This window comes from Solanum dulcamara, chromosome 1, assembly GCF_947179165.1.
Source record: "Solanum dulcamara chromosome 1, daSolDulc1.2, whole genome shotgun sequence".
Taxonomy (NCBI): Eukaryota; Viridiplantae; Streptophyta; class Magnoliopsida; order Solanales; family Solanaceae; genus Solanum; species Solanum dulcamara.
Window position 1 is genome coordinate 81,480,598 of NC_077237.1, and position 14,346 is coordinate 81,494,943.

The 14,346-nt window shown below is 34.9% G+C and overlaps 1 protein-coding gene across 1 annotated transcript; it reads right to left on the bottom strand.

Annotated features, from left to right (window-relative positions):
- Positions 1-12,582: 12,582 nt before the first annotated feature.
- Positions 12,583-13,899, bottom strand: LOC129889548 (latex serine proteinase inhibitor-like). Its single transcript, XM_055964908.1, has 2 exons — positions 13,577-13,899; positions 12,583-13,115 (listed from the first exon to the last, which is right to left on the bottom strand). Exons 1-2 carry the CDS (start codon positions 13,836-13,838, stop codon positions 12,742-12,744), a joined length of 636 nt encoding a protein of 211 aa, XP_055820883.1. The 5' UTR covers positions 13,839-13,899; the 3' UTR covers positions 12,583-12,741.
- Between the last annotated feature and the right edge of the window lie 447 nt (positions 13,900-14,346).

A 14,346-nucleotide genomic window follows, 5' to 3' on the forward strand; every position in this document is an offset into this window, starting at 1 on the left:
TCGTAAATGTGCCATGTCCTGTCTGATCACCTCTCCCCAATATTTCTTCGGCCTACCCCTACCTCTTCTGAAACCATCCATGGCCAGCCTCTCACATCTCCGCACTGGTGCATCTGGGACTCTCCTCTTCACATGTCCAAACCATCTCAGTCGCGTTTCCCGCATCTTGTCTTCCACCGAGGCCACTCCTACCTTTTCTCGAATAGCCTCATTTCTAATCTTGTCACTCCTGGTATGGCCACACATCCATCTCAACATTCTCATCTCGGCAACCTTCATCTTTTGCACGTGGGAGACCTTAACTGGCCAACACTCTGCCCCATATAACATAGCTGGTCTAACGACCACTTTGTAGAACTTGCCCTTAAGTTTTGGTGGCACCTTCTTGTCACATAACACACCGGAGGCAAGCCTCCATTTCATCCATCCTGCCCCAATACGGTGTGTGACATCCTCGTCGATCTCTCCGCTGTCTTGCATGATAGAACCCAGGTACTTAAAACTACTTCTCTTTTGGATGGCTTGGTCCCCGAGCCTAACTTCCGCGCCAACCTCTTGAGGTGTCTCACTGAACTTGCACTCTAGGTACTCTGTCTTGGTCCTACTCAGCTTAAACCCCATAGACTTCAAGGTGCATCTCCAATCTTCCAGCTTAGCGTTAACTCCGCTAAAATTTACCCTTGTTATAAAAATTGAATATAGATTATCACATGTGTATGTATGTGTGAGAGAGAAGATTTAATATCTTGAAGCAGAATATATGTCAGGTTAATTCAACATAAATGAATTTAATGGGGACTGAGCATATTGAATCTGATGATTTTCATTGGTTGCTACAAAAGAAAGAAAGAATGAAAAATATGCAATAAACTATTAACTACAATATTTAGTTCAAGTTTTTTTTAATAACAATATTTAGACAATTTTTTTTGTCTAAACACATAGTAATGAAGGGAATTATGTGTCATTTGTTTCATATAAAATGAAATAGAGAAAGTATATGCTTATGCCCTTTCTGGATATCTTGTTGCATAGGTACTCGGTGGAGCAGTTAGATATTGAAAAGTTGTCTCCATGCTTTCTTTCTCGATGTCTTCTCTCTGCATTTATTTTATGAAAAATATAAAATAATGAAATTTGTTACTATGTGTTTTTGAACAATTACACAAACTAAATATTTTCACATTATGATAATTATTTTTAATAAGAAATCACATGCATAAATTAACTTTTAAACTAGGATATATTAAATTGGGATTAGACATATACTTCTGAACGCGAAGAGGATCCACGTATTAATCTTGCCATTCTTCCTCATTCGCATCTTGCCTGCATTTATTTAACATAAAATATAAGTTTTCCAATAATACTAATAAACCTTTTATGGTACTTTCGTGATTTCATTTTATTTGATATAGTTTGATTCAACACAAAACTTAAGAAACAAAAGAAAAATATTTAGAGTCATGAATTTATAAATATATTATAGCATTTGTATAATTATAACACTTTTGAAATTTAACATATCCAAAATTTGAGTTGATATCCACTGAAATTTGCATTGAAGAACTTCAAAGCTTAAATTTTAAAATTCGACCTATCGTAGATGTGAATTATTTTTAGTGAATGATATATCAAAAGACTCGAAACAATGAGAGAAGGTCACATCAACATAAGATAGGTGATTAAACTTCAAATATTTAATAATCTATGCATTTGGAATCATGATATGAAAATTCATAAAGTTTCATGCTTGAATTAAATAGAAAACTTTGATAATTCATTTGGACTTCATTAATGAAAGGATCCATGGATCAATAATATTTTAGGGGTTGTTACATTTAATGACTCGCAATGTGTAAAAATGACCTGAACAGTCTTTAACTTCGGGAGAAATCCCATTTTTAACCATTTTTGAGTTCTTGAGTTTCTTGGTGCGATTTTGAGAAGAGGTGTTCGAGTAAAATCATTGAGTAAGTGATTTTTAACCTAAAACCTTCCTTTTTCATTAATTATTTGACGATTTTAACTCCTAAATTTTTGTTTCAGACTCCAAAACCTCTTGTTCTTCCCTAAGCCAAATATATGGGAATTGGTAATTTCCAACTCGTTTTGAACTCTGTTTTTATGGGTTTTTCAACCATGAGTTCCTTAATATGAGTAGAACGTTATTTTTCAATTAAATTTCAGATTTGACCCTTTTGAGATTAATCAATTTTTGGACTGTTTTACCCCAGGTTTCGAAACCTATCAGTATGGGTGTCATTGAACTCCTTATGAATCTTCTGTTTCATTCTTGATAGTGGATTATCCTTTCGGGCATCGAATTCAAAGGTCGTTCGTCCGGTAGAGCTTTCTAGTGCAGTTCGGCAATTAAGGTAGGTTTGGCTATCTTTCTTGGTGCTGAGTTGGGGTAATTAGTCAAATTCTATGTTGTAGACTGTAATGACCTTGAGGGTTATTTTCGAAAATTTGTGCAGTCAATACGCGTGAACACTAACACCGTGAGCAGTAACACACGTGAACAGTAATATTTTTGGGCAGAAAATACCCCTTTCTTCCCATTTCAACATTTTTCACCATTTGCTTGAGTTCTTGAACTCTTTAAGGCAATTTGAGAAGAGATTTTTGAGGCAAAATATTGGGTAAGTGATTTTTGACCTAAAACCTTCCTTTTTCATTAATTATTTAATGATTTTAACTCATAAATTTTAGTTTCAAACCCCCAAAATCTTTGTTTCTTTCCTAATCCAAATTTAAGGAAAAAAGAGATTTCTAACTCGTTTTGAGCTCTATTTTTATGGGTTTTTCAACCATGAATCTCTTATTACTAGTATAATGTGATTTTCCAATAAATTTCCAGATTTGACCCTTTTTGGAAATAGTTAATTTTTGGACCATTTTACTCTCGATTTTGAAACCTATCAATATGGGTGTCATTGGACTCCTTGTGATGTGTATATTTTATTGTTGATAGTGGTTTGTCAGTTCGAGCATTGAATTCGAGAGTTGCTTATCCAGTGGAGGTGTTCGAGTGTGGTTTCAGCAATTGAGGTAGGTTTGACTATCCTTCTTTGAGATTGAGATAGGGTAATTAGTCATTTATATGTTATAGACTTTGAGATGGGGTAGTAGATTGTGATGCCCGCATGGGGGCTTATTTATTAATGTGTTGCCATGTGGGGATTTATTTGTATTACATAACTCGTATGGGGCCTTATTTGTTCTCTTATTTGCTTTGCGAACATGTGATTTATGATTTGCCTAAGAGAGAGGCTTAAATATATTATTTAACTTATGATGCTTGCCTGAGAGGTTGAGTTGGGGTTTCGAGAATACTTGAGTATTAAAATATTATTGAGAAAGGGGTGAATATTTAAATGGAAGTATTTCCTTTCCATTACTATTTATTGAGGGTGAATATCATGTGTAGATTAAGTTTTGAGAACTTTGAACCTTTTCCATAAGTGAGTTAAATATTACTTCCATGTCATATGTGTTTTGATGCATTCATCCTTATTTATCATATCATGAAACATGGAAAGTTGAGAAATATGAAAATTCTTTTTGAGAAAGAAAATGAAACACCTTTAAACCTTTGTATCTTGAGTTCCTGACCGAGGCCGTTTTAAGACAGGGTAGTGGATGCATTGTGATCCCTTGAACACGAGGAGGTGGCAAGGATAATGAGATATTGTGATTGAGGTATATGGTCTGTGAGACCCCCATGGGTCCTGCTTGGTAGCACAACTCGACAGGTGTATCCGACAGGCTGTGCGACAGTCTTGATTCCACTGTACTGCCACATCATTGCATCATCATATTGCATTGCATTGCATTAATAGTTGTACTGTTGGAATTATCTGGTTAATTATAATTATGAGTTATTGTTATGAGTTTATTTTACTCGCACCATAAATATATAAACTGGCGGCACCGATGCCGAAGTGGGACTTTTCTGATGCAGGCGGAAGTATTCCGTAGTTTATTTCATAGGTTTTATTAATTTCTTATACTCAGTCGGCTAAAACCTACTGAGTACATATAAATTGTACTCACCTTACTTCTATATCCCTTTTTGATGCAAATACTAGTTAGGGTACCTCACATGACAGTTGATATTCTAACAGATTATGTATTCTCATATTAGTGGTGAGGTCTTGGAATTTGGATCGTCATTAGTCTATCTTTATTTCTCAGTTTTTTGTATCATTCAGAAACTTATGTTGTATCTCATACTCGAACCTTGTGTTAGATGCTCTTTATACTTATGACACCAAGTTTTGGGATAATTTCTTCATTCTCTTTCTTTTAATTTAAATCGTGGCATGACTTTCCCTTTGGGAGTCTCGTATGAGTTTTACTTTTAGGCTTACACATCAGGTTGGGTTTTGGAATGTGTGTCATCATGACTTCAATTTTTGGATTGTGACATAGACTTTGGGATAGGGTTTTAGTGTAGTTTGGGATTGATAATTGATTATGTGATGCCCGTGTGGGGGCTTATATGTGCTGTGTAGTCCGTGTGGGGGCCTTATGTGATATTTTATCTGTGATTGAGACTGTGCAATCTATGACTTAACTATGTGGAGATGTAAAGGGGTTATTTGATTTTTAATGCCTACCCAAGGGTTGAGTTGAGGGATTTGAGTATGCCTGAGTATTGAGATATTGTTGAGAAAGGGGTAAACACTTAATTAAACGTAATTCCTTCCCATTATTGTCGTTAGGGTGAATATCATGTTTTGCTTAAGTTATGAGAACTTTGAACCTTGTACTATATATTGAGTTAAATATTATCTCTATGCCTTATAATATATATATATTATGATTGTACCCATCCCCATTTATAGTATCAATGATCATTGGGAAGTTGAAGATTGTGGAAATCCTTTGGAGAAAGAAAATGTGACATCTTTTTTATCCTTGACCACGAGATAGATGGCAAGCAAATGAAACATTAGTATCATGAGTCATTGTCCATGAGTTTGGTGGCGAGGTAGTTGATATATTAAGATTGTGATAAGGTATATGATCTGCGAGATCCCTATGGGTCCTGCTTGGTAGTACAACTCAGTAAGTGTATACGACAGGTTGTGTGACAGCCTTGACCACACCATACCATCATATCATTATATCATCAGCCCAATTGGTTAAAGACGATCCCCTTAAGGTAGATGTAAAGGAGCCAGAGTGTAACACCCCCTAAAATTCTTCACTAGGATTCGAACCCTTCTTCGTATACGTATAGGATCGAACTCGACTATTGTGAAGTGTGTGCATGAGTTAGGATGAGCTCTCAAGTAATTGAAGAGTGTTAGAAGTGATGTGGGGTCATGAAGGACCCCTAGGACCAAGCTAAGTCCAAGAATTCATCGTGGCTAAGTTTTAGAATGAGTTCGTGTAAGGGGTTGACTTCTAACGACCTTATCTTTTGAAAGATGATGATCTAGGTGATCAATGACCTATTAAATTAAAGGTCTTCGAGTCATCTTTCCAACGCCACCAAGATCGTAATTTTTGGAGTTCAGAGTCAAAAGTTATGACTATCCTAAGACGAACTAGCATGGTAGGAATTTCAGGCCTGGGTTGCAACTGCTGGAAATCTGGGCTTGGCGCCACAGTGGCGCGATGCGCCACTATTGCGCCAGAAACATGCCTTAGTAGTTTGGTCCTTGGCGCGATGCCCCACTACAAGATGTGCAGGGTTTTCAAGCCTATTTTCCAGAACTCAGAAAACTTGGGCTTGGCGCTGTAAGGGCGCGACGCACCACTATCGCGCCATAAAATAGCCTTAGTAGTTTGGTCCTTGGCGTGACGCGCCACTAGAAGATGTGCAGGTTGTAAGCCTATTCGACTTGGCACCGCATTGACGCGATGCTCCACTATCGCGCCAGTGGCTTTTTAGCCTGTTTTTCAGATTTTTGGAGAAAGGGAAATTTGGGAATTTTCCCAAATTATATATGTATCTGCCTTGGGATGTTTTGGGGACCATTTTCAATCCCTCTCTCTCTCTCTCTAAAAGCCATAACATTTCCCTCTCTTCTTCTTCTTTTTCTTCTCCAAATCCTTCTCCAACAAAGAGTGCCTTCAAGAGCTTTAAGATTTCATGTTTTCCATTAAAGACCCAACAACAAGATTTCTTCAGAATCTATTCTAAGGTATGTAAGGCTACACAAAGCTTGGGTTGATTCCACCCATGTGCCCTATATCTTCTTTGAGATTTATTGTCTATAAGAATGAAGTTTATTGGTAGAGTTAGGTCCAAATAGGTCCTTTTCATCTATTACCCTAATTTTTATTATGTTGATGTTGTGGAGTCAAGAAAGTGATGTGCTTCATGTTAATTATGATAAAGAATGTCAATTTTCTTACATATGTTGTTTATTCTTGAATTGTTGATTTAAAACCTTGGAGTTTTGATGAGTCCTAAGGACGTGATAAATAAGAAGAGGAATGGTTGAATATGTTTGTAGGTTGTCATAAATGCATATCTAAGTTACACTTGATTGAGTTGATTTGAGGATAGAGTTGATGATGTTGGCAAGGTTCTAAATAAGACTAGCCTTGATGACGTGTTTGAGTTGATTGGATGGAGTTTTATGAGCATGGAGTCATGGGAGGAGTATTGAGCACCGAATTAGGTAAGAGTATTGTCCATACTCGAACCCCATAAACTACGCCACCAACATAGGGAGGGATGGAACCGTTAAAGTCGGATGCTTCCCTTGGGATCGAACCGTTAAAGTCAGATGTTTCCCATTTTATTGTCCTAAAATAATAAGACTTGACTGATCGATGGAATCCATGATTGGTTGACTCGTTCATACCTTGGCAAGGTATGAATGGACATGGCAACAACGTCGGCTTATTGTACTATCACTGTCTCATAAGTGATGGTTTTCGGATAAGAGAAACTCCCATGTAGGTCTTGATAGTACTCTGAGTCGGATTGAGTTGAGTGGCATGTGATTTGGCCCCGTCTAAACCATTTCTCGTTAGACTTAGGACACTTGATTGAGTTATTTTCTTCTTTCTGAGTTGAGATTTCTGAGTTGGTTTGACCCTTTTTTGATGCTATATTATTCAGCCATTTTACATACTCATACATTCCATGTATTGATGCCATTTAGCCTACATTGTTTCATGATGCAGAAATAGGTACTAGAGATCATCAAACGGTGCACTGTTGAAGATCTACTCACTCCCAGCTAGTGGGTGAGTCCTCCTAGTTTCCGGAGGATACCGAGATCTTTTTTATAGCTTTGTTTTATTTTCTTTATTTTGATGGATGGTATCCATGGGCTTATCATTGGCACCTCCTAGATTGTTGATAGAGGCTTCATAGACCAGAGTGTGAGAAGGTTGGATTGTTATTTCGAATAGTTTTATTTTACTTGTCTGTCGATTTGATAGTGTTTGGCCTTCGGCCCCTATAACATGAACAGTATGCCTATGAATGAGTCTTCCGCTGAGAGAATGTGAATGAATAAAGGTGTGACTGGACCAGGTGGTTCGCTTGAAGGCCAGAAATGGCTTTCGAGTACCGGTCGCGCCTAGGGTACCCTCCCGGAGCGTGATACAGAGGTTCCGAGTTCGATATCCCATAGCGCTGCAGCGTGAAGAAGGACTAAGGTGTGAACTGGCTGACCCTGGCTTAGACAATACCTGAATATGTGGGCCCTAAAAATAGGGTCATCACAAATGTTACGACCCGAGTCTAGAGCCTAGACGTGACACGGCGAATGAGACACCCGGAGGTAGATCACCCAAGCCTCTTAGAATTCATTAAGCATTTCATTGGTAATAATAAACAATAATAAGCGGAAATAAAAAAAACATTTTCCATCTTTGTCCAAACATACCTCTACTAATAGACTTGGCGGGGGCTAAGACATGTCCCTAGCTCACCTTTAAAATAAGTGTAAAGAAATGCCTTAATAAAAGTCTTACTATTATACATAAAATAAGCTTAGAATAAAATGGGTATTGTTCCCGAACTATGGGAACTCACCACAAGCAATCTTCAAACTGATCCGAGCTAGCCACATGGAGGAGATCAAGAAGGAGCACTGGTCCCTACATGGTGATATCATATAGACAAAAGTATGCGTTAGTACTTTGAATGTACTAGGTATGTGAGTATGCAATGCAATATATCATTATACAATAAAGTGATACAATGGACCATGCTAGAACCTGGTATTCATTTGAAATACCATTTAGAGTTATGAAGCTTAGTCAATGAAAAATAGATGCCATTATGTATCATAAAAGAAACTTAAACATTTTAGAGGTACTCATGAGTCATCATAAGAAACCATATGCTTGTAAAGTATCATGAATCGTAAATAAGTATACCATAAGCCTTTTGAAAGAAATCTTTAGCTTTGTGAGAGAATATACTTTACTTTGTGATAGATATAGTAGACATCATATGAAATATTTAAAACATTAAAAAAGGGACCTTGTACTTTTGTGAGAGCGTCCGTTAACTGACATAAACCATGTGAGCAATAACATGGAGTCCCGATGTTACCCCTACATTAGAGGAAAATGAGAGATTACTTGCCAATGTAGACTCCTATATGCCTAAGTGGATCCACTAAGCTATTGTGTAAACCGGGTACTCACCTCTAGTTCTTAGACTCGGATACTCACCACTAAGCCTTGATATTTTGGGTACTCGCCTCTTAGAGATTGGGTATTCGCCTTTATCTCCTTTATACCTATGGTGGCACGTAGTTTTAGGATGTGGGTATTCGCCTCTAGTCCAGCTCGGTGCTAGGTAAGCTCTCAGCAGAATAATATTTAAGTATCATAATAACATAAGCATTGTATAACCTTAGACATTAAATCATCATCGGTGGAATGGCTCATTAAAACATTTTATTTGATTCAAATATGTGAGAATTTTCCTTTTCACATTGAATCCTTTCTTTGGCTAAAAGTCCTTTCATCATCATTCAATCATTACACAAGACTCCCTTAAACATAGACATTTGCTTCATAAACTTTCATTTAGAGTCAAACTTCATTTCAATTTTACTTTATCATAGGAACTAGGTGGGTTCATTTCATAAAGACCTTCAAATACATTTAAAGAATACTTGTATGCATGAGAGTGATATAAACACATCAAATCAAACATCTTAAAAATAACCCACCACATGCACTTTAAAACTACCTTCCAAACCTCTATATAAAAACCTTGACAAACCATCCATTTCATATAAATAAGAATCAACATAAGTCAATATAGATAAATAAACTTCAAATATTCAAGAATCTATATATTTGGAATCATAGTATGAAAATTCATAAAAACTCATCACTTGAAATTAAGAGTCAATATCCATCAATATATATAAAGAAACTTCAAATATATCATAATCTATGCATTTCAAGTAATCATGTAAAAGTCCATAAGATTTCATCATTTTGAATGGAAATACTAGATTGAGAAAACTTTTGGGCTCCATGGGTGGAAGGACCCATGGATGAAAACCCACATACCTTGGAGAACAATTCCCAAATGCAAGCTTAAGAGTAATGGAGACTTGAAGAACCTTGAATGGAACCCTAGATTTTCTTCTTGAAACCCTTAGGAGAACTTTAAGAGGAGAGGATTTAGTGTTTTAGTCTAATTGTGAGAAAATGAGAGAGTTAGAAGGTTTAGGATCTTTAGATAGGGTCAATTCAGTCCCCAAAACGACATCACTTTGGTTTAAAACACAAGTAAAGACTAAAATGACCTTAAAATCTGGAAAATGGGCATAAACCCTGCAGGCACGATAGCTGGTGCGTCGCGGCAGCACCCAAACTACTGAGGCTAGTTTCGGGCGCTATAGTGGCGCGGGGCGCCACTATATCCCCAGGCCTGAAATTCTTGCAGTGATAGTTTGTAGTAAAAGGGTCATCACTTTTGACTCCGAATTCCAACAATTGAAATCTTGGTGGAGTTGGAAAGAAGACACAAATACCTTTAATTTGATAGGTTATGGTCCACCCAATTCGTTATATTCTAGGAGATATTATCGTTTGAAGTTGACCCTTATATGAACTTATTCGGAAACTTAATCGATAAAAGTTCTTTGGAATCGGCTTGGTGTTAGAGATCCCTTATGACCCCTAAACACATCCAACACACTTCAAATACTTAGAAATTGATGTTAACTCATATATACAATTAAAAGTAGATGAGTTCGACCCTATACAGCTAAAAAGAATGGTTCGAATCTTGGTATAGAAATACTTGGGGTGTTACAATCATAGTGTATTGCATTGCATTGATACCTGTGATAAATGTTCTATCTGTTTAATTGTGATATTGAACTATAATTATGTGTTTACTATATTCACGTCGTTCTATATAAATTTGTGGCAACACAGCCGGAGTGAGACTTTTCTGTGTGCAGGTGGAAGCATTCCTTAGTTTATTTGATAGTTTTTGATTAGTTTCTTATACTCAGTCCGTTAGACCTACTGAGTACATGTGGATTATACTTACCCCTTCTTCTGTGTCTTTTTTTGATGTAGATACTGGTCAAGGTACGCAGCACGGTAGTTGATTCTCGCAGATTCATCATCATCGGATCAGTAGTGAGATCTTGTGATCCAGATCACCGCTAGTCCATCTTTCATTTACAGTCTTTTCTACATACCAAGACTTAAACTGTGTATTCAGATTCAGATTTTTATTTTGATGCTATTAAAACTTATGACACTAGGTTTTGGGATATTATTGTTGTTGTCTTCTATTTCGCGTTTATTTGTGGCCTGCCCAACCCTTCTTTGCTTGATCTACTCATGTATAGCAGCTTGAAGTTGGATCAATTACAAAAAGCACATGTGATAAAAATTGAAGTCAAGTGGCTTACTAGCTAAAATATAATATCAATATATATATATATATATATATATATATATATATATATATATATATATATATATATATATAATGAATCTAAGAGAAAATAAAAAGAGCTATATCACAAATGAATGAATGATAAGGTAAAGAAAAGGGCATGCACAACAATAATTTTGGACATGATTAGACTTGCTTATGGAAGATCAATCTTTGCAATCCAAAAGCAAAGGAAAAGGAAAAAGAACTCTGTGAATTATATGTGTGTTCCATGAAGCAAACCAGAAGTTTAAGATAGACAAAGACAAATGAAAAAAAGGGAAAGAGATCATAGAGAAGTGAAAGTGTACTAAGTTTGAAAAGTACTTTGCCTACAAATTGTATATATATTATATATATTTTTCTAGTAATAATATTAATGTAAACAACATTATCCTCTGTTTGCTTCTTTTTTCTTTAAGTTGTTGGTGTTTCAACGTTGAATAATAATTTTGGCTGTTAAGAGTAGTACTACAAAATTAGTAGTGTGGGAGTGACAAATGGCAAGTCAAAGATGTAGGTGAGTGAAATCTTGATTGTATTTTTCAACTTGGTAATACTTTGAGAAAGAAGTAAAAGGCCATATGCCTTTTAATTTCAAAGTTTTTGGATCTTTTTACTGGTTCTTTTGTATTAGGCACATCCAACAACTATTTTTTTATCTATAATGAAACACACCAATTCAAATGAGATTTGCTTAAGAGGTTGACCATCTTTGCCATCTGGCATCAATCAATGTGTTGAGGGATAGAGTTACGCTGTAGGGTAAGTGGAAGCACTATTGATCCTCCTTGAAAATAATAATTATTTTGAATTAGTGACAGATAATTTTGTTGCTAAAACATAAAAGTCCGCCGTTAATCTTATTTAAGGATGGATTCCCGATGAATGATAAAAAATATTGTTAGTTATGGACTACTTAATAACAGATTAACGAAGAATTTCATACATAATTCATATTTTTTATACGAGTCAAAATTTGAAATGCAATGAATAACGATGGGTTATTATGCAATTTATCCATTGAAGCTCTAGTTGGAATACATCAAGAGAATCCTGGATTGGACTATTTACCAATTGGGCCATTTTGAACACAACATTATAATTGGGTTATCTTACACAAATGTATCGCGCAACAAGATTATTTTTTAGTTAAATGATCGCATGTATATATAATATATTATATTATATTATATGCACAATATATAATCATATATATATGATGTATAATATGTATAAGAGATGTATATGCATTGCTATACAATATTTATATATTGCAATATAATGTATCTATATTGTATACATGGCATATAAACAATGTATCCACACTCTTATACACAAAATCAAATGTTATCCATGTTATCTTCTTCATCAACTATTCAGCCGCTCGAATCGATTCAAAACATTTCCAATCGCCAATATCTCCCTTAGTAGATCTCCAAATTTACAATAACTCCACAAGGAAGAGATCAATTCTTGGTTGCTAGTGGCTGATTCTCTAATTTATGTAAGTATGAGAAAAAATGTCCAGATTGATTATTTTATAAGCCGTGTTTATAATTATAACTTTCAAACAATATCTTTATTTATTTTTTAAATTTTGAATCCAGTTAAGCGAATTCACATGCATTAAAATAGAGGAAGCAAAAAAGGTATGTAGCAATATAACACTAGTATCACATGGAACAAATAAAGCATGCATGGTCATACGATACATTATTTATTTATTTTATTTTATTTTCATCTACAAAACATAGCATGCATAAGCACTAAGGCCCTGCATTACATAGCTCTTACATTATTTAATTTGAAATAGTCTCATAAGGTTTTGAAGATTACACGATTGACATCCCGATTCTCTTTTCATTTTTGAACACAAATGCCTTTGCATTCTCTGTGAGAACCAAACGGTTAAATCCATTTTCGGAAGCAATGCCAACATTTTGGCAAGTAAGTTTATTTCCTTGGGGACAAAACACTAGCTTATACGTCGAGTCACTGAGTGACCTAATCTGAAATTGGACGTTCATGTTCCTGGAACGACCTGTGCTTATAGGGTATTTCTCCGCGGGTTCAGGAAAGTTGTCGACCTTCCACATGGCATAGTCAGAACAAGTCGGAGAATCAAGATAGAATTTGATGTGTACGGTAGACTTCTCAGTAATGATATCATGTTTGTGATGATTAGGTATGATGTAGACTGCTTTACCTGTTATGACATAATATAATTAAAAATGATTAAATGGTGCTTTTATATTTGACATAATCACGTAATTCAATAGTATTTTATGATTTTAATTAGTTTATGAAAGAAATGATTTTTTTAGAAGCTATAGTCTAAATTAAAACAAGTTTGGTATATATAGCTTATTTTTTCAAGCTTCTCATGAAAGTTCAATACAAGTTGTATTTTTAAAAAAGAATATTCAAGTGATTAACACAACCCATCAGCTATATTAAAAAAAGAGAAAAGTATATAACTATTCCAATAAATAAGTGATTTTGACTTTTTCTCTTTATATATATAATAGGTGGAATGATTTGAAAGGTCCTTCTATTTATAGTTTCTTAAGAATAGTGAATAATCAATAATGGACAAATATTATTGGACGGAGAAAGTAGTATACATAACAACTGATATAGTACGAAGGGAGTGCAATTGGACAATACCATCATCAAGGTCATTTCGGAATTGCACCACCGATGTGGGACAGTTGTTCTGATCTTGATTTCCGAGATTAGCAAGCTTAACGCCTCCGCCGCCAGCTCCCCATGTAGCCGAAACTATAAAGTACCTTGAGTTTTTGTTTAGGGGATTACCCTCTGTGTCTTTTATAGTTGGAAATTCTTTATTTGGTGTATCAGTGGTACAAGTGGCTACGGTAGACAAGAAAAGAAATGCAAGTGATAAAAAGAGTACGATGATCTTCATCCTTAATTTTTATTTTTTTTGGTTTATTTCTTACTATGTAGGTTGTATGGATTTTTTGTTAATTTGGATGATGAATTTATAGAGAAGATGTGACTTGATATTCATGTCGTTTCTTTCTTCTTTTCTAAGTTAATATATTTGCATAATTGCATCTAATTTCATGATCAGCCTAAAAATATTTTTTTTAAAATAGTAATTGGCATTAAAATAAATATTATATATTATCTAAATGATAAGAATTTTATATAGGTGGTTACAAAATATTTTAAAAAATGTTAACCTCTTTTTAAATATTTTTAGGCTCTCTTCGAAAGATAAATGCTTGTATTTAGATATATAGATATAAATATCGTGTTAATTAATAATAAATATATATAAAAAGAATAAAATAATATGTCTATATTATATTATTAAGTACAATATTTTTAAAGAACAACGTAAATATTTTAAAATAAAAAATTAATAATGACAATGTTAAGTCTAAATAATGAATAATATTACATTAATA